Source organism: Meles meles, chromosome 4, assembly GCF_922984935.1.
Source record: "Meles meles chromosome 4, mMelMel3.1 paternal haplotype, whole genome shotgun sequence".
In the NCBI taxonomy this organism is placed as follows: domain Eukaryota; kingdom Metazoa; phylum Chordata; class Mammalia; order Carnivora; family Mustelidae; genus Meles; species Meles meles.
This window is the reverse complement of record NC_060069.1, coordinates 26,875,698-26,894,959: the sequence shown is the minus strand read 5'-3', so window position 1 is coordinate 26,894,959 and position 19,262 is coordinate 26,875,698. Positions and strand designations below refer to the sequence as shown.

The window sequence follows — 19,262 nt, the reverse complement described above, 5'->3', positions numbered from 1 at the left end:
GGGAGGGCCCCCACCCCACGGGTTTCGGGAGGAAGCAGGTGCCGGCCCGCGAAGCCTCGACGCGCGCCGGCCTCGGCCCTGACTTCCTGCTGCCCGGCACCCTCCTTCCCCCGACCCCGCAGGGTCGCAAACCGAGGGCCCGCGGGCTGCGCGAAGCCTCCGCACGGGTGTGGTGCGGCCTGAAGCGCGTCATTTTGAAAGTTCGTGTGGCAGCCTTTAGAACCCAGGAAATGTTTAGCCTGAAAATCCAGACTTGCTCTTCTCTCGGGCACTTGGGGCAGCTGGCAGCCCCGGGCTGCCGTCCCTCTCCACGTGCACACCCCCTTCCCTGGGCAGTGCGGTCTTTCATAGTTTGGGTCAGCTGCATATTCAGCGGGACCGTTATTCTGGCTGTTAGCGCCCGTCAGGACCGAGCTGAGGGGCGCACTTTTCCGCGACATTTCTTTTTGCACAACTCGGCGTGGAGTTAACCCCGGTCTTTCTCGTTTGCGTAATTCTCATGTACAGAAAACACGACAGTAAAACCCCAGCGAGCCACCAGTCGCCTCATTCACCTTACAAGGTCCACAGGGTCCAGTTCCCCTCCCGGTGGCCTTCAAGAGGAGGCCCCTCAGGGTCCCCTCTCCCGGGCCGGGGCTGGTTGCTCTGGCCAGGGCCCGGGAGCCCAGCCTGGCAGCTCCCTTCCTCTCAGGGGGTTCGGAACGTTGGTTGGTTTGTTGTTTTTTTAAACAGAAATCCCCCTTTTCAATCTGAACCATATGGAAACTCCACTATATAAAACAGGAAATAGGATATGAGTATAAATAACCAATTTATAGTTATATGCACTGTAAGAACGGGATTAATTTGAAAAGCCCCCAGTTTGGCGTGTAAGACCTCTTCTCTGGATTCATTCCCCTGCTTTGTCTTGGCTGTGCAGGGACAGAGAAATTTTGGTTCCATCCAGGACACGGCAGGTTCGGAGACACTTGACTCACACACTTGGCATCTTCCTCACTTAAGGGCGCAAGGCCAGGGTCCCCTGAGGCTGCCCAAGGTGAGGGAGCCTGTGGGGGCGGCCGGAGGGTCGAGGGGTTCTAGTGTCAGTGCTTGTTACTGAGAACAGAGTGTGTGGCTTAAGGGGTTAACACATTTTGCACATACAATCAGACCTCCATGAGCCGCCTGAAGCACCCCCGAGGGCTCACAGGATTTTCAAAGTGCTTGTTGCTGTGGGGAGGGCCCAAAGACCCTTGTGTTTCCGTGGCAACAATGTTAGCTTTTCATGCTGGGGTGGTGGCCTGGGTGGGAGATGGTGGCAAGGGAATGGGCCAGCTCTGGGTCATCTGAGCACCCTGGCCGGAGGGCTGAACAGGTAAATGTGTCTGGAAGGGAAGCTTCTAGCACATGGCTGCAAGCACAAGGAGTGTGTCAGGCCAGGACCTCCCTCAGGAGCACACTTGTTTCCTTCTCTGGGCCTGTCTGCAGACACCACAGCCAACTGTCGGTGGGAGGAAGCCAGCTGGCCTAGGCCGGCTCCGCCCTGGCCATTCCCGAGGCGCCCAGGGCACAGTGATCACAGGCCAGGCCCGGGAGAGGGCCAGATCTGGCCTCAAATCCCAGCCCTTTCGCCAGCCTGGCTTCCCACTCATCTCTCTCCCTGGGTCCCTGCTTCACTGCCAGTCTGTTCAGGGTCGGTGCGGGGCATTTTACTGCAGCCCAGAGCAGCCCCTGAGAGCACCACACCGAGTCTGTCTCAGAGGGCCTCTCCAAGCAAGTTCTTCTTGTGGGTGGCAGAGGCTTCCCCGAGGGAGAGCACCACCCTCCATCTTCCCCCCCACCCCCACTCCCTCCCTCCTCAAGGCTTGTAAGGCAGGCCCAAGAAGGCTCTGCTTGCCAGAGAGCTGGCCTCCTTGGGAGAGGCTGTGGGCAGACCAGCTTCGGCCTTGTCTCCCAGGGCCCCCTCAAGCCACAGGTGCCAACATGCTTCTCTGGGGGCTCAGGTTGGCTCCTGACTCCTGTCCTCCCTCCAGTGCTTTACTCCATCTTTCCTGCCCAGTGGGTCACTTTCCAGTGGGAGCTGGGGAGCCGGCAGTGAAGTCTGGGTTACACACAGGCGCCACCCCTGGGCTGATCAGTCTCATACCCACATCCTGCAGCCTCAATTCTCCAGCACTGGTTAGCACATGGCGCCGGCCATGCTGCCCCCATGGGCTGGGTGGCACCCGGGGCTCTGTCTTCCCCCACGCCCCAGGTAGCTCTCCCAGCTGCTGAGGTGCCTAGACAGAATGCCTTGTATGCATTTTTGTTCTTTTTTAAATTGTGGTAAAAGATACATAAAACTTACCAGTTTAACCATCTGAGGGGTGCAGTGGCGTTATGTTGCTGGGCAACCGCCGCCACCATCCAACTCCAGAACATTTCATTCTTCCCAAATGGAACTGTACCCATTAAACATGAACTCCCTGGTCCCCTGCCCCCGGTCCCTGGCCACCACAATTCTCTGACTTGTAACTTCTCTAGGAACCTCCTGTAAATGGCATCAGACAGTTCTTGTCTTTGGTTGTCTGGCTTATTTCACTCAGTATCATGTCTTTGAGGTTCTTCATGTTGTAGTATGTTCCAGAATCTCCTACCTTATTTATTTCTTTAAAGGGCTGCTTGCGTGGCTCTTGAATACTGCTTTCTGTTTGTGTGTGAACAGTATTGGCTTCCACCCTTCACCACCAATTTACTCTGAAAATATGCAAATCTGCCTCTGCTGTTCTCCTTCCCCGGGGAGGGGGTGGTGTGGCCACACACGGGTGGGGCCCCCAGGCTTCCCCATGAGCTCTGTGGGCCCCATCACTCTACTCCTGGTTGACAGCCTCGGTTAATGAGAAATCCTTGTGCAACTGGCCAGGTCCATTATTTTATTACAAAACACACACGCACCCCTACACACACATACACACACACACACACACACACACAGACACACACACAATGGGAATTAAGGCTGAGGCCCGAAAGGAGCCAGGATCTCCGATCTGGGGACAGGCTGACCACAGACCGCTTCTGCAGATGTGCCTCACTTAAGAAAGAGGGTCTCTCCCAGAGGGGCTTTCCAAGCTAGATAAATTAGGAGACGGCTTGGTTTCTATAAGGGGACTTAAGGCAGCTTCACTCCCCCTGAGGAATGTGAAGCAGAAGCAGATTTAGGCAGGCCTTTCCAGAAACCCCTCCCTCGTGTGTTAAGTGGGCTCCTCAGTCCCTGAGGCGGTTGGTTCCCAAAGCAGGAGGGAGAGATGGGATCTCCCTGGAGGCTGGTCTTCTTTCCCAGGCGGGGAGGACTGTTCTCCAAGAAGGACTGGAAAGAGAGGCTCAGCGTGGCTCCGGAGCCCAGGACACCCTCCTGCGTGGACGGGGCTCTGGCACAGGAGCTCAGGGTCAGAAGCCCTTCATGGGGGCTGGCCCACTGACCCTCCGGTCTGCAGGGCCTCCAGCGGGGCCAGCCTGGGGTGGCGTCACACAGCTGCATCTTGGGAAGGAAATGGCAAAGTTAGGCGGCTGGCAGGGCAGGGCCCACAGAGAAGCCACACAGCAGCGGGCAGAGCCCAAGTTGGGCTCAGTGCACTTCCTCCCCCACCCAGCACCAACCGCCCATGGAGTGATTTTAGTCTTTCTGAATACACTTCTCAAAGAGAAAAAAATCCCGTAGTGCGGGGAGGATTTCTCTTCCTGCTCCCCCTCTCCGCCCAGGCACATCCTCAGAGGGACTTGAACTGCCTTAGCTCCTTCTTTGGGCTCTTCCTTCCCAAATTTTAAGGCCTATGTTTCTGCCAATATTTACACATGTATCCCCTTCAGCTGTTACCTAGTAACACTCTTCTCTACTTTTCATCCTTCATTTTTTCCTTCCTTAAACAGCTTGACCGAGATATACTCCATGTACCATACAACCCTCCCGTCTAAAGTGTACACTTCTAAGGTTTCCACATATTCACAGGACGGCACAAGCACTCACCGCCACAATGTGAAAATGTTTTGTCACTTCCAAAAGAGGCCCCCCTGCCCATCTGTCATCCCGTCCCCCAGCCCCTCGTCACCCCCACCATGCCCTCCCTGCCATCTACTTTCTGCCTCTTGGGATGAGTCGATTCGACACATTTCCCATCAATGGGATCCTACAGCCTGTGGTCTTTTGTGCCTGGGCCCCTGCCCTCAGTGTCCTGTAAACTTTTTGTCAGCAGCTTCTGGAAGGAAATGGAAGCATTGATGAAACAAGCCCTCTGCGGGGCAGCTCGACCCCCAGACTGTACATGCTCCGCTATTTTGTAGTGTATTCTTTTAAAGGAAAGAAGAACAGAGGAAGGAAGACTGGAGTAGAGAAGGGAACTCATCAAAACTGTTGGCTCAAGTTCTCAGCAGTGTTACTTCTAGGAATGTACTCTAAAGAGAGACAGCATCAGGGATGACTACGGGGCTATATTGACAAGGATGTTCTTTACAACACTGCTTAGTAGCAAAGAGTTAAAAAAACAAACCAAATGAAACATAATGACCCCAAGTCGGAGACCAACCATGACACAGACGTGCGGTGGGGTCAGTGCTACACCATGCAGCCTTTATAGGTGAGGGAGAAGAGGGGACTTGGCTGGCTCAGCCAGTGGAGCGTGTGACCTCAGGGTTGTGAGTTCGAGTCGCACGTTGGGTAGAGAGGTCACTTAAAAATAAACTCTTGGGGCGCCTGGGTGGCTCAGCGGGTTAATCCTCTGCCTTTGGCTCAGGTCATGATCTCAGAGTCCTGGGATCGAGCCCCGCATCGGGCTCTCTGCTTGGCAGGGAGCCTGCTTCCCCTTCTCTCTCTCTGCCTGCCTCTCTGCCTGCTTGTGATCTCTGTCAAGTAAATAAAATCTTAAAAAAAAAATCTTAAAAATAAAAATAAAATCTTAAAAGTGAATGAATGAATGAATTCATAAATAAACACTTTAAAAAAAAAACATGTTGGAGAAGAAATCCTCAACTATGTGGGGAAAATGCCTGATAGGCAGTTAAGTAGGAGAATAAGAGCACGTTACAATAACACAAAAAGTCTGATCCTTTAATAAAAGCAACATGTATATCTATAGATCTTTATACCTATCTATGTATCTTTATATCCATCCATCCATCCATCCTTCCATCCAGAGAAAGGAAATACTGGAAGGACAGACACCCAGCAGCTGCTCTTCCTGGGTAATGTGATGACAGATGGTTTTCATGAAATTTTTTTTTTCTTTATGTGCACTTTGTAAATTCTGTGCACTTCATTTTTGTCATTAGGAAACTGACTTAAAGAAAATGCTTCAGCATTAGAGGCGGACATGTGAGGGTGTCCCAGGCATGGAAATGAGGCAAGGGCAGAGGGTCTTGGGTTCCACCTTTCCACCTGGGCCCCTATGCCTCAAGGCCTCCCCTGCAGTGGGGCCCTTCCCTGTTGCTGACTGAACTCCACAACAGGCCGTCCTCCCATTCCCCAGCAGAGGGAATTTTCAGAGATCACCTGTGTTCAGACAAGCGGAACTCACCTGTTGACTCGGTCACACATGAGATCTTGTAGGACATCCAGATGCTCGCCAGGCAGAGGAAGGTGGCCACGAAACCAAAGATCTGCACAGGACAGGGAGAAAAGGAAGTTCCGAGGCCCAGGGCCAATCACTCAGGCTGTCCTTTATGTTTCTCATTCCTGTACCAGCTGTGCCCAGAGGGAGCCTGGGGAATTGAGTGACCTCACACCTGGTCCTTGCTCAGGTGCAGGGCCGGTCCCCAGGCCTCCCCCAGGCAGGGCCCTGGCTCATGCCTGGCCCTCAGGCTCTGGCCTCCACCTCCTGGCCCTCCTCACTCCAGGCAACTTCAGGGCCCACGCTCGGGTTTGTATTTACAACTGAGCTAAGGCCAAGACACTGCACAAGACAGTTACTGGGCTAATGAAAGAGGAAAAGGTGGAACTGTACATTTCAGTTGGGGTTTTTACATTTCTAACGTTCAAATGGACTTTACTGATGGGGCAGGGTTGCATTTCATTCATAACGGCTTTCTGTTCTGTCTTGCTGCATAGCTGTGTACTAATGGCCAGAATCCGAGGCCTTGATACACGGTTTTATGTTTGCACATACTTCAACAATCTTAGACTAAAATCAGTTGAGGCGCGCTCCTTCCCTTCCTGAGGCTCCCCGCCGTGCTGAAGTGGCTAACCTCACTGACCTAGGAAAGCTGACCCAGCCCAGTCCAGCTTCACTTAAAGAGGAGGACCAGGGCCCCCAGAGAGGAAAAGGGCCTCAGGGCAGGGCTCCTCTGATGGTCCAGAGAAAAGCGGGTGCACCCTCTGGTGTCTGTCTGGCCCTTTGAAGCCTGAAGCCATTTCCTCACCTGTGAACACCTGCAGTAGCTCCAATTTACTGACCACCTACTCTGTGCCCGCCCGTGTTCTAAGCCCATTAGGGGTGCTGTTCCCTTCCACTCCCACCACCCTGCTAGGTGGAGGCTGCTGTTACCTCCCGTCTCCCTCACCTGGCAGCTGAAGACGTGGAGGGACAGCAAGTCAACTCCTTTGCCCAGGGCCATGAGCCAGCGAGGGCCGGACGTGGGACGTGGGCCCTAGGAACCTGGCTCCAGAGCCCAGGTCGACTGTAGCCCGGGTGTTCCCAGACTCGCCAATGGCTTCAGACTGGTGACGTGGCCACAACCATGAGCTGACGTGCAGCAGGAACAGCCCGGGAGCTGCCAGAGACCAAGGGCACGGTCTCCAAGGGCCTGGTTTGCTTTTCAAGCCCAGCTGCTGGTTTACAGAAGCCGCTGCCCCCTCTGCCCACCGGCCCACACTCGCCTTCCCCTCCCCCAGGCCCCTTTCCTTGGCTCCTTTTGTACCGATTGTCTACAGCACATAATTAGCCTACTGGAGCCCGTCCTGGCCCCTCACTGTCTGTTCTGCACAATGAGCACATGAGATACCAGGCTCCTACTGTCTGCACTGCATAACTGAACGGTTTATTATTTCGCTACCTCACGCTCTTCTGGATGACAATGCCTTGTTTGCTCATTGTTTCATGGGCCTTGGCTTTGACTCTACACTGGATGACCTTTTTCTTATAAGTAAGGATCGTATCTTTTAATTTCTTCTGGCTTCCCCATGGCCAAGGCTTTGTCCTAGGCACCAAGATGGTGTATGATAAATGGGCCTTACTGGGATTCCAGGGCTAACAAACACTGTTGGGGCAACCTGAATCATAAAACCCAGCAGGAAACTCCCCATGCACCAGTCTCCTCTGTGTCTCCCTCAGCCGCCTGCCTGTCCTGGGGCGGGTGGGAAGCTGGGGACCGGGGGTGTGGGGCACTTAAGCCCATGAGTGTTCAGAGGCTGGGTGGCCCCCTGTATCGATGTGTTGCCTGTGCCCACCTTGGGAGGACAGTCCCCACCCCTCAGTGGAATTCCAGGCATTTATCCCACTCCCAGTCCAAAGTCTGGAGACTTTTGCTAACATGTAAATGAAAGAGTGACTGTCCCATAAAGCTTTTCTTAAAATTCATTTAAAAAAAGAAAGGTGCCTGGGTGGCTCAGTCAGTTAAGCATCCGACTTGATTTTGGCTCAGGTCATGACCTCAGAGTTGTGAGAGGGAGCCCCGTGCCGACAGGGAGCCCGCTTAAGATTCTCTCTCTCTTCCTCTGCGCCTCCCCTGCCTTCACATGCACCTGCTCTCTCCCCCTCCCTCTCACGCTCCCTCTCAAAAAAGTCATTTAAAAAATATAATCTGCTCAGTAGTGAGGCAAATCAGGCCACCCAACTGTAACCGATCAGCTGAATCAGAAATCAGATAACAGGAATCTATAAGCCTTTTAAAAATAAATACATACACACACACATAGCCCTGTATGTGTATCTGCGTAGCTGTGGTAAACAATGCTCCCACATCACTGTATTTTTAAACATTTCCATGCTTCTCTTCAGGCTATCAGATGGATTAGTTTTCACCTTTGAAAGGTCTAGGAGTATTGCTTCTTGACCTGAATACTGTTACAAATAAGGACCAGCAAAGCTAGGACTCATGGCAGGTATCACGGACGGATCACACGTACTCTTCCCCTGGGCCCCAAAGAGGCCTTGGGATCTTTGCATAGCTCTAAGGCAGCCATCAACGAATGACCCGAATGGCCCCCTGATGTAAGGAGTGGCTGGCTGAGGGAGGGCCGGGCCACTGGGGCCACCTGAGTGTGCCAGGAACCCTGACCAGCCACCTGCCGAGACCCTTTGCTATGGGCCCGGCTCTTTGGAGGCTGCTGTTGGCTGGATCAAGGTGGGTTCTGATGGGTACTTTTCTGGGGTTAGAAAGTCCCCAGGAAACAATCCCCTCACTGCCCATCAGGAAGAAAATGCTCTAGAAGTGAATTCGTTCGTGAAGGTTCCCCGAGACCATCCTTACCGCTCCAGCTACCAGTCCGCTCTGGCTGTAACTCTTGGAGGCTGCCACAATGGAGGCGATCAGGAGGAGGAGGGTACCGATCAAATAGTGCAGAAGTTCCTGGGGACAAAAACAAAGCAAAGCAGTGGGACGGGAGGTCCACTCCTGGTTCTCAGAGACAACTGGGCACAGAAGAGAGGAACAGAGGGGAGGGAGACACCACCTCTTCTCCTCATGGCATCCTGACAGGAGCAGTTAGCTCACAGGGAGCAGACACGGAAGGCTGGCCAGGATGAGGCCCCACGACAGAAAAGGAGCTGGGCAGGCAGCCAGAGAGATGACAGAGAGAAAGGACACTTGTCTGTGAGGAGAGATATCCACTAAGGTCTGCTCCACTCCTGAGAGCACTCTGTAGACAGTACCCTGACCTCCGGCCAAAGCTATTGAAAAGCAAATAGCTTCTCACAACTCCCAGCCTGTCGAGTTTAAAGGAAAACGCCAGCTCCGAGAAGCAAAGCCCCTTCAAGAGGTGTGTACCTCTCCCTGCTTCAGAGACAGTTCTGGGCTAACGATGTGCTGGCTTTGCTGGCTGCCTGGAGTGTCGCCCACTCTGGGAAGAGTCTTAGGTGTGGATTTGAGGAGCTGGCCCCCTCGGACTTGGAGTCAGAGCTTGGAGTGAGGTCAGGGGCCTTCTGTGAAGTGCTTGTGGGGCTGGGGAGAGCCGACTTTCTGGCCCCTAATAAGCCTCCTCGCTTTGTCCTCATTTCATCTTCTCTCTTCTCTGCTCTCCAGAAGTGTGCCCTCAGGCCACACTGCTGAGGAGTGTGTTAGCCGGGCAGATCCTGCCTCCGCTTCCATCCATCTGCACCCCATTCACCCCCCCGGGCTCAAAACGGCATCCCTGCAGGCCGTGAATGAGGCTAAACCTCAGTCATTCAGCAGCAGGGTAAGGCTTCCACCTTCTTCCTTCTTCCTCCCCATGAAACACCAAATCAGAGGAGAACTGGGGCTTAGGGCCACAAGAGGATCCCTCTGGATCCGGAGCGTACTCATTTTTAGCTGTCGTCCATGAGGATCCAGAAATTAGTTCTTCGCAAAGTTCCGCCCATCAGGGCAGGCATCTATTAAATTTTGGAAAAGCATCCCACTTTTAAGCTGCAGCTCATCGGAAAGCTGTGCAAAATCAAAGACCCCTATTTCTCCCTTTAGTGACCAGAAAGGACTATCAGAAGGTAGACCACAGAGATTTTGACTGAAGAGCAGATTAGTAACCGAAGTTCCCTACCTCCAAGATTCTCAAACGAAGAAAGGAATACAACACAGGGTAGAGAAAAGTGACTTGAGAGACTGCTAAATGGAAAGTGCCTCCACAGTACCCCATCAAAAATGTGGGGCTGAGCTTACCTTTCAACATATACTCCCCCATTCCTGCCCCCAGCCTTTTTCTCTCCTGTGGGAATCTCTCCTCCAGCTGCTTCATTATCAACATCATTATCACAGGAGTTATTCTCAAAAGCAGCAGAAAGGTGCCATAACTTTGAAAGGGGCCTCATAAGGGGCCTCATAACTTTGGAACACAAAAGAAGTGTCTCTCAAAATAACACAGTAGATAATAATATTGAATGTTGTCAGATTGGTTCTTTAAGAAAAAGATAACAGGGGTGCCTGGATGACTCAGTTAAGTGTCTCAGCTTGGGTCTCGATCTCACAGTTGTGAGTTCAAGCCCCATGTTGGGCTTCACACTGGGTGTGAAGGCTACTTAAAAAAAAAATCCAACTATATGCTGTCTGTTGGAGAAACACTTTATACTCAAAGATACAAACAGACTGAAAGCAGAAAGAAGGAAAAAAGAGAGGTCATTCAAACAGCAACCAAAAGAAAGCTGGAGTCGTTATACAAGTATCAGGCAAAAATTTTAAAACAAAAATGTTACCAGAAATAAAGAGGGATATTCTACAATGACAAAAATGGCAATCCATCAGGAAAACAGAACAATTACAAACAGGTATTCACCTAGTAACAAAGCAACAAAATACATGAAGCAAAAACTCAGCAAAATGAAGGGAGAAATAGGTAATTCGAAAATAACAGCTGGAGACTTCAGTACCCCTCTTTCAGTGATGTGTGGAACAACGAGGGAGAAGACCAGGAAGGAAACAGAAGACTCAATGCTGTAAGACAACTAGACCTAACAGACATCGATAAAACATGCTACCCAACAACAGAACGTACATTCTTCTCAAATGCATCTAAGGTATTCTCCAGGAGATACTATATGCTAAACCATAAAACAAACCTCAACAAATGTGAAGGATTAAAATAATATGAAGTATGTTATTCAACTACAACAAAATGAAATTAGAAAGCAAGAGCAGGAAGAATTTTGGGAAACCCACAAATACGTAGAAATGAACACATTCCTAACTACTGGGTCAATCAAATGCAGAATCACAAGGGAAATTAGAAAGTACCTGGAGATGAATGAAGAGGAAGACATAACATACTAAAAATTATGGGATGCAACTAAAGCGGTGTTCAGTTTTCAAATTAACAACCTAATCTTCACCTTCAGACACTGGAAAAAGAAGAGCAAACTAAACCTAAAAGCAAGAAGGGGAAGAAAAGACTGAGCAGAAATTATGATGTAGGGAACAGGAGAACAACAGGGAAAACCAGTGACACCAGCACTGGTTCTTTGACATGATCTTTGCTGATCTACGAAAGAGCCAAACCTTTAGCTAGACTGATCAAGAAAAGAGAGAGAATAGATGACCAGATTCAAATGACCAGAATCAGAAATGAAAGAGGGGACATCACTATGGACTTTACAGAGAGGTTAAAAAGGATTTTAAAGGAATACCATAAACATTACATACCAGTCAATTAGAAAACTTAGATGAAATAGACATATTCCTGTAAAGACACTGAAAATGACTCAGGCAGAAATAAACAATCTGAACAGATCTATCACAAGTCAAGCTTGAGTTAATAATAATAAATTGGGGCGCCTGGGTGGCTCAGTGGGTTAAAGCCTCTGCCTTCAGCTCGGGTCATGATCCCAGAGTCCTGGGATCGAGGCCCGCATTGGGCTCTCTGCTCCGCGGGGAGCCTGCTTCCTCCTCTCTCTCTGCCTGCCTCTCTGCCTAGTTGTGATTTCTGTCAAATAAATAAAATATTTAAAAATAATAATAATAATAATAAATTACCCACAGGAAAAACCCAGGCTCAGATGCCTTTGTTGCAAAATTCTACCAAGCATTTAAAGAAGAATTGATACCAATTCTTCATAAACTTCTAAAAAAATAAGAGATGGTAACACATCCAAAATTACTCTATGAGACCAGGATTATCCTGATAACAAAACCAGACAAAGACATCACAAGAAAACCACAGACCAGTATCTCTTATGAATACAAATATAAAAATCCTCAACAATATACTAGCAAACCAAATCCTATGGCTACATATAAACTGAATTATATATCATGACCAAAAAGAATTTATCCTAGGGATGCAAATGTGTGATCTACATATGAAAATCAACGTAACATACCATATTAATAGAATGTTTTTTTTAAAGATTTTATTTGTTTATTTGACAGAGATCACAAGTAGGCAGAGAGGCAGGCAGAGAGAGAGAGGAGGAAGCAGGCTCCCTGCAGAACAGAGAGCCCAATGCAGGCCTCAATCCCAGGACACTGGCATCATGACCTGAGCCGAAGGCAGAGGCTTAACCCACTGAGCCAGCCAGGCGTCCACCATATTAATAGAATATTAAGGGGGAAACCCCCAAATGATTATTTCAATGAAGAAAAAGCATCTGATAAAATCTAACACCTTTTCATGATAAAAAACATTCAATGGGGTGCCTGGGTGGCTCAGTAGTTAAGCGTCTGCCTTCAGCTCAGGTCATGATCCCAGGGTCCTGGGATGGAGGCCCGCATTGGACTCACCGCTCAGTGGGAAGCCTGTTTCTCCCTCTCCTACTCCCCCTGCTTGTATTCCCTCTCTCTTTTGTCTCTTTCTCTGTCAAATAAATAAATAAAATACTAAATAAATAAATAAACACATTCAATAAAGTAGGACTGGAAGTTAACTTCTTCACTCTGAGAAAGGACATCTACAAAAATCCATAACATCATATTTAACGATGTTATGATGGAATGCTTTCCTCCTAAGATCAAGAACAAGATAACGATGGTGAGTTCTTGCCACTTCAGTAGTCATCTAGTTTCTTCCAGTAAGGCAAGAAAATAAAATAAAAGGTATCCAGATTGGAAGGGAATATGAAACTATCTCTATTCATAGATGGCATAATCTTATATAAAATCCTAAGGAATCCATTAACAATCTGTTAGATCTAAAATGAGTTCAGTAAGGCTAACGATATAAGATCAATATACAAAAATCTCTTGTATTTCTACCCACTTGCAATGAACAATCCCAGAATGAAATGAAGAAAATAATTACATTTGAAATATCATCAAAAAGAATAAGATATCTAGGAACAAATTTAAGCTTCCCTTTCCCAAAAAGCACAAAACTTATACTCTGAAAACTACAAAACGTTGTTGAAAGAAATCAAATATCTAAATAAATGGGAAAACCTTCCATGTTCTTAGGTCACAAGACTTAATATTGTTAAGATGGCAATATTCCAAATCAATCTATAGATTCAATGATTTGTATTAGAATCACGCTGACTTCTTTGCAGAAACTAAAAAGCTGGGTCACCTGAGTGGCTCAGTGGGTTAAGTCTCTGCCTTCGACTCAGGTCATGATCTCAGGGTCCTGGGATCGAGCCCTACATCGGGCTCTCTGCTCAGCAGGAAGCCTGCTTCTCCCTCTCCCACTCCCCCTGCTTATGTTCCCTCTCTCCCTATCTCTCTGTCAAATAAATAAAATCTTAAAAAAAGAAACTAAAAAGCTGATTCTAAAATTCATACGGAATTTCAAAAATCCAAAACAATCCTAAAAACATGGGAAGATTCATAATTCCTAATGTCAAAACTGGCTACAAACCTACAGCAATCGAGACAGTGGGGTAAGATCAAAGCGAAAGTCCAGATGTAAATCCATGTGTTTACAATCAACTAATTTTCAGCAAGGATGCCAAGACAATTCAATGGGGAAAGAGCAGTCTTCCCAACAGATGGTGCTGGGACAACTGGATAATTACCTCCAAAAGAATGAGGTTGAATCCTTATCTCACACTAGACGTGAAAATTAATTCAAAACAGACTGAATATCTAAATGTAACAAACTATTAGAAGAAAACATAGAGGCACACCTTCATGATCTTGGATTTGGCAATGGTTTTTTAGACTTTATACCCACTTTTTTATACCGAAAAAAGAAAATCGGTTACATTAGATCTCATCGAAATTAAAAACTTGTGTTTTAATGGGCACTATCAAGAAAATGAAAAATAACCAACAGAATGGGAGAAAATGTCTCCCAATCATTTATCTGGTAAGGGACTAAAATATACAAAGGACTCTGAGAATTGAGAAATAAAATGACAACCTAATCCACAGCCAGTCAAAGGATCTGTACAGTCTTGTCTCTGAAGAAAATTCACGAATGGCCAAGAAGCTCTTCAAAAGATGACTGACATCAACAGTCATCAGAGAAATACAAATCAAAACCATAAGCTGCCACTCCACATTCGCTAGCATGACTAAAATCAGAAGGTCAGAAAATAATGAGTGTTGAGAAGGCTGTGGAGACACTGAAACCCTCATACACTGCCAATGGGAATGTCAACTGCGCAGCCACTGTGGAAAAGAGTCTAGCCGCTCTTCAAACAATGAGACAGAGTTGGCGTTCAGTCCCACAGTTCCACTCTCAGGTATTTTCCCAAGCAAAATGAAAATATGTCCACAGCAAAGACTTGTAAACACGAATGTTCACATCAGTGTTAGTCATAACAGCCAAAAGGTGGAAATGACCCAAATGTCCATCCATGATGAACGAATAAATAAGACATGGTCTGTCCAATGGACTATGACTTGGCTACGAAACAAATGAAGGACTGGCCTATGCTATCAAAGAGATAAGCCATGAAAACACTCTGCTAAGTGTAAGAAGCCAGTCACAGAAGAGCACACATGTGATTCCACTTATAGGAAACACCTAGAATAGGAAGATCCACAAGACAGAAAGTAGATCAGTGGTTGCTTTCAGGCTAGAGAAGCTGAGAGGTGGGAGTGTTGGCTAAAGGCGATGGGGTTTCTTTCTGAGGCGAGGAAATGTTCTAAAATTGACTGTGGTGATGCTTGCACAACTCTGGGAGTATGCTAAAATCCGCTGAATTGTACACTTTAAACGGGCAATCAGATGGCATGTGAACCATATGTCAATCAGGCTATTAAATAAATAATAGAGTGGGAAGAAAAAAATCCTGGAAACTTCTGAAATCTTTCCTCGGACTCTGCCGTCCCATTTAACTGAAAAATCTTGTCACAACAGTATGACCACCCATGGCCTTTATCAGCTTCCTCCCCCCACCTCATGCACACAGATGTCCCCTTTTCTGTCCCTTGAGAAAGCGCAGGCACAGCTCTCTTGTCACTGGGAGAAACCGGCGGGACACGGGCAGCGATGCCCACTGGACGGTGAGCAGCTCAGGGCTACAGCAGGAAGAGATGATGGGCGGGGGGCTGCTGTGGGGGAAGGGCAGATGGGACAGACTCCGTCCGGTCTCAGGGCCCCAGCTCCTAACCTGACCTCTGGGAGCCCAGAGTGGGGCCAGGCCACCCGCTTACCGACAGGGGCCAGCTGATGCACGTGAGCAAGCGGTAGAGGCGGAACAGGTGCACCAGATAAAAGACGAGGATCATTATCAAGTTGCAGATGGTGACCACTTCGAAGTAGCTATAGGCACTGTAGCTGTACCACATAGAGCTCCTCACGCAGATGAAGGCGATCAGCAGCGTGACCTGGGACAGAGATACAGACACGTCAGACACAGGCCGGCCCGCGACGGACACCCAGGGACCCAGCAACAGCAGCCCGCCGAGGAACTGCTGCACTTCTGGCGATTTGCTGACAAACTAGCTGTGAGGCCGGAAAGGGCCAAGTTCCCAGAGCGCTCGCTTCTAAGGCTGAAGTGCATTATGTTTGCCTCAGACAGAGGGCAGGAACGCAGGAAAATAACCAAGCAGAATCGTTCCATTTATTTCCCTGTTAGGTGGAACTGTAGGAAGTTGCCAATATTGGACGGTTTTTGACCCACAAAGATGGCGACTCCTATGTTGTAAGTTACCAGCTGGCGGACGGTGAGTTACCATTTACTGATGCCCGATGTACATGATCTCCCGGAGGCCTCACAGATATCTGCCAGGGAGAGGATATCACCCCCATGTTCATATTTGGGAAACTGAGGTACGCTGGTTCAGTAATTAGTCCAAGGCTACCCAGCTCATAAGCAGTGGAGGTGGGATTCGAAACCCAAGTCTGTCTGACTCCAGGGACCTGTTGTTCCTCCGTGTCAGATACAGTTTTGCCTTCCAAGGATGTAAGCCCTCCTCACAGACAAGCCGAGGAAGGAGGATATGTTATGAAACACAAAGGAATCTTGGTTATTCAAGGCTTGCCTGCTCACCACTGGGCATGTGGTGAGAGCTCACCCGGTATATTGTTGCAAATGAATGACTGGGAATAATTAATAAATTAATGACCTATTAATGAATTAACAGGTCTGGTCGATTATTAGCAACAAATGAATGCCATGGGAGAGCACAGTGGAAGAGGAGAGAGAAGATTCTGAGTTTTTGTGAGGGACACTCAAAAAGAGTAAAATCTCATTCACCCCATGTAGGGAATAAACCACTAATACACATAGGGTTAAATGTATGGAAAACCTTGGGACCAATTTTAAAAGTACACCTAATTTTGGACAAAGATGATTTTTTACTGCTGCTTTCCCACAGAACAGTGAGCAAAAATGTGCGACAGAGAGACTTTGTGTCCTATGGGACATTCGGCAGTGCCTTGTTTGGTTGTCACCACTATGGGAGGTTTCTGTGGGCATTTAGTGGGTAGAGGCCAGGGATGCTACTGAACACCCCAAATGCATAAGACAGTCCCCACAACAAAGAACCATCTGGCCTCAAATGTGGCCCAGCAGAAACCTGCTGAAGAAGATGTGAGTGTCGGGGCGCCTGGGTGGCTCAGTGGGCCAAGTATCTGCCTTCAGTTCAGGTCATGATCCCAGAGTCCTGGGATCAAACCCCACATCGAGCTCCCTGCTCAGTGAGGAGTCTGCTTCTCCCTCTGACCTTCACCCTACTCATTCTCTCTCTCTCTCTCAAAAAGACAGAATCTTAAAAAAAAAAGAAAATGTGAGTCTACAACGAGCATTAAATCATAAAATGGAGCTAATACCGGTTGAAAGGGTTAGTGTGAAATATACTCTGTTTTCGGAAGCCCCTTAACCCACTCGGGTAAACTCCTCAGAACAGGCACAAGGGCAAGAAGAGAGTCTAGCTGAAGATGAAGGCGGTGCGAGGAGTGCTCTGCTTGCCGGATCCGAACGGCGGAGGGACTTTGACACAAAGGGACCCTCGACATTTGCCTATTCCCCGTTGCTAATGAGCAACGTGAGTATTTTCATTTTTTCGGTTCCTCTCAAGCCAGCCAGCCTTGCTAATATAATATAATGATTCATGCCCTGAGGTTGTTTTAAAGCTCCAAGGGGAGCTTTGCTTCACCCAGCACTGGGCGTGATCACCAGGGCTTTGCTGCTCATCAGTCCCCATCTGCAGGCCCCGGGTCTATGGGTCTCCCCAACTCCTGCTGACCCCCCTCCCACACAGGGGGGCCTACAGGGCCCACCTTAAAATGCAGAGAACTCAGGATTATGCAGCGCCATTCCTAGGGGGAGAAGCAAATTTGTGCCTAATTTAATGCAAAGATTAGACTAATCTGTACAACTCTTCATCTGTGACAGTCACCTCTTTCTCATGGTGACACGGAGATGTGGGAGTTTCCCAGTCCGTGCAGGTCTACCCCTCTGAGCTCCCAGGGCTGAGGACCTTGCAGCAGCAAGGATGTTACTGCTCTACCACAAAACCATCTCAGACCCGCCTGGAAAACATTCTCCTGAAGGAAGACATCCAGAATTCTGTTCGATTGGCCTAAGGCCACCTACCGCTTGCTCTTCTTCAAAGAATCCCAATTTTGGAAAATCTCATTTAGACCACAGATGGCATACACTAATGCACGCAACTAAAAACTTCCTTTTTGTCCAATAGTTCACTCATTCCTACTTTATATGGCCAGAATCTTGGCCAGCGCACCTAAAAAAAAAAACCCACACAAAAAAATTTAACTGACATCTAAACTTTTCAGAACTCTTCTAGGCCAGCAAGTAACCTCTGCAAATGCTGGAGACCCCTGAGTCATCTAGATCAATACTCTGGGGGCAGCCAGAAAGGTGCAGAAGAATGAGTAAGCCAGACCATCATGGAGAAAAGGCCCTGGGGTATGGCTTCCCCCTACCCCGCCCCCCTCGCTGTAACCAGGGCCCCCTCAGACCTCTTCTTATTTCCAGTTAGAAAAGCAAATCAAGGGGCACCTGGGTGGCTCAATGGGTTAAAGCCTCTGCCTTCGGCTCAGGTCATGATCCCAGGACCCTGGGATCGGGCCCCACATCAGACTCTCTGCTCAACGGGGAGCCTGCTTCCCTCTCACTCTCTCTGCCTGCCTCTCTGCCTACTTGTGATCTCTATCTGTCAAATAAATAAATAAAATCTTAAAAGAAAGAAAGAAAGGAAAGAAAAGAAAAGAAAAAACACAGTGGAACGCAGACAGCCTGAAGGAGGAGTTCTGATTTCAGGGCTGAGTGAGGCAGGCTGGGAGGTTTCTGGAAGGCACTTGTGGTTCTTTTCAGAGTAACTTAAATATGATACCATCCAACGGACTAACTTGTTTCCCTAGGGGCCCTCTAGCTCCCCTCATAAAGGTATGTTCTTTTATATCAAACTGCCATGAAAGTTGCGAATAAAATCTCTAGCACACACGTCCGGAGGTTAAAAGGAATGCTGGGAGTCCCCTCCGCCCAGAGCCAGGGTCTCACACCCCTGCTGTGGCACCGTTCAGAATCGCTGGAATCATCTCACATTGAAACCACCCCCTCTGCCCCCAAACTGTGTCATTTCTAACTTCATTCTATCAGAGTTCTTACTAGTGAGAAGAGATGATTTTTGTGGAAGCAGCAGTGGGTTTAAATTGCACAGATGAGGCAGGCTGACATCACCAGAGGAATGTCCCTCCACCAGAACTCTGCAATTAAAACATCTTGGTCTCCCCAGCCAGGCGCCAGGCAGCTTGCTTGGATTCTCAGCCTGGGTGGGGGTCCCTCAAGGAAGAAACCACCTGCTGCCTGCAGTCTGTGCCCTCGAACACTCCCTCAAGCAGGTTTGATCTTCCCATGCACCTGCCAAGTCTGGTCCACTGAGCGTTCCGGCATCTGACTGAAGATGGCACCAGACACCTTATATTTCAAGAACCCCGGGCTGGAGGCAGGCAGGTCACCCAACCCCACCTTCTCATGGGGGGTTTTGCCCTGACCTTGGAATAATGTTTCAGTGAGGGAGACAGGCAGGAAAAAGAAAAGTAGCTGATGAAAGCCAACATCAAAAGGTCTCAGACCCAACTCTAAGAGGCTTTTCTGGAAAAGCCTAGGAGATGAAAGCCAGGCTTGTTCAAAAAGTCAGCGATGGGGTGAGTCAGTGATTGCAAAGTGCATTTGTAGATGCAGACGGGCCCATAAATGACTTTGCTTGGCCGTGGGCAGGCAGGAAGAAGAATTTGATATGCTTCTAACTTCTGAATTCTGCCCTGCGGTGGGCAGAAATTT

General features: G+C 48.7%; 1 protein-coding gene across 1 annotated transcript in view; it reads right to left on the bottom strand.

Moving 5' to 3' along the window:
* Positions 1 to 2,871: 2,871 nt before the first annotated feature.
* Positions 2,872 to 19,262, bottom strand: part of CMTM7 (CKLF like MARVEL transmembrane domain containing 7) — a 57,645-nt gene continuing 41,254 nt past the window's right edge. Inside the window, exons 2-5 of the mRNA XM_046001344.1 lie at positions 15,166 to 15,339; positions 8,419 to 8,517; positions 5,529 to 5,610; positions 2,872 to 3,499 (exon numbers count right to left, since the gene is read on the bottom strand). Of these exons, the coding sequence (XP_045857300.1) occupies positions 3,486 to 3,499; positions 5,529 to 5,610; positions 8,419 to 8,517; positions 15,166 to 15,339 (369 nt within the window). The 3' untranslated portion in view covers positions 2,872 to 3,485. The remainder of the gene's footprint in view (positions 3,500 to 5,528; positions 5,611 to 8,418; positions 8,518 to 15,165; positions 15,340 to 19,262) is intronic.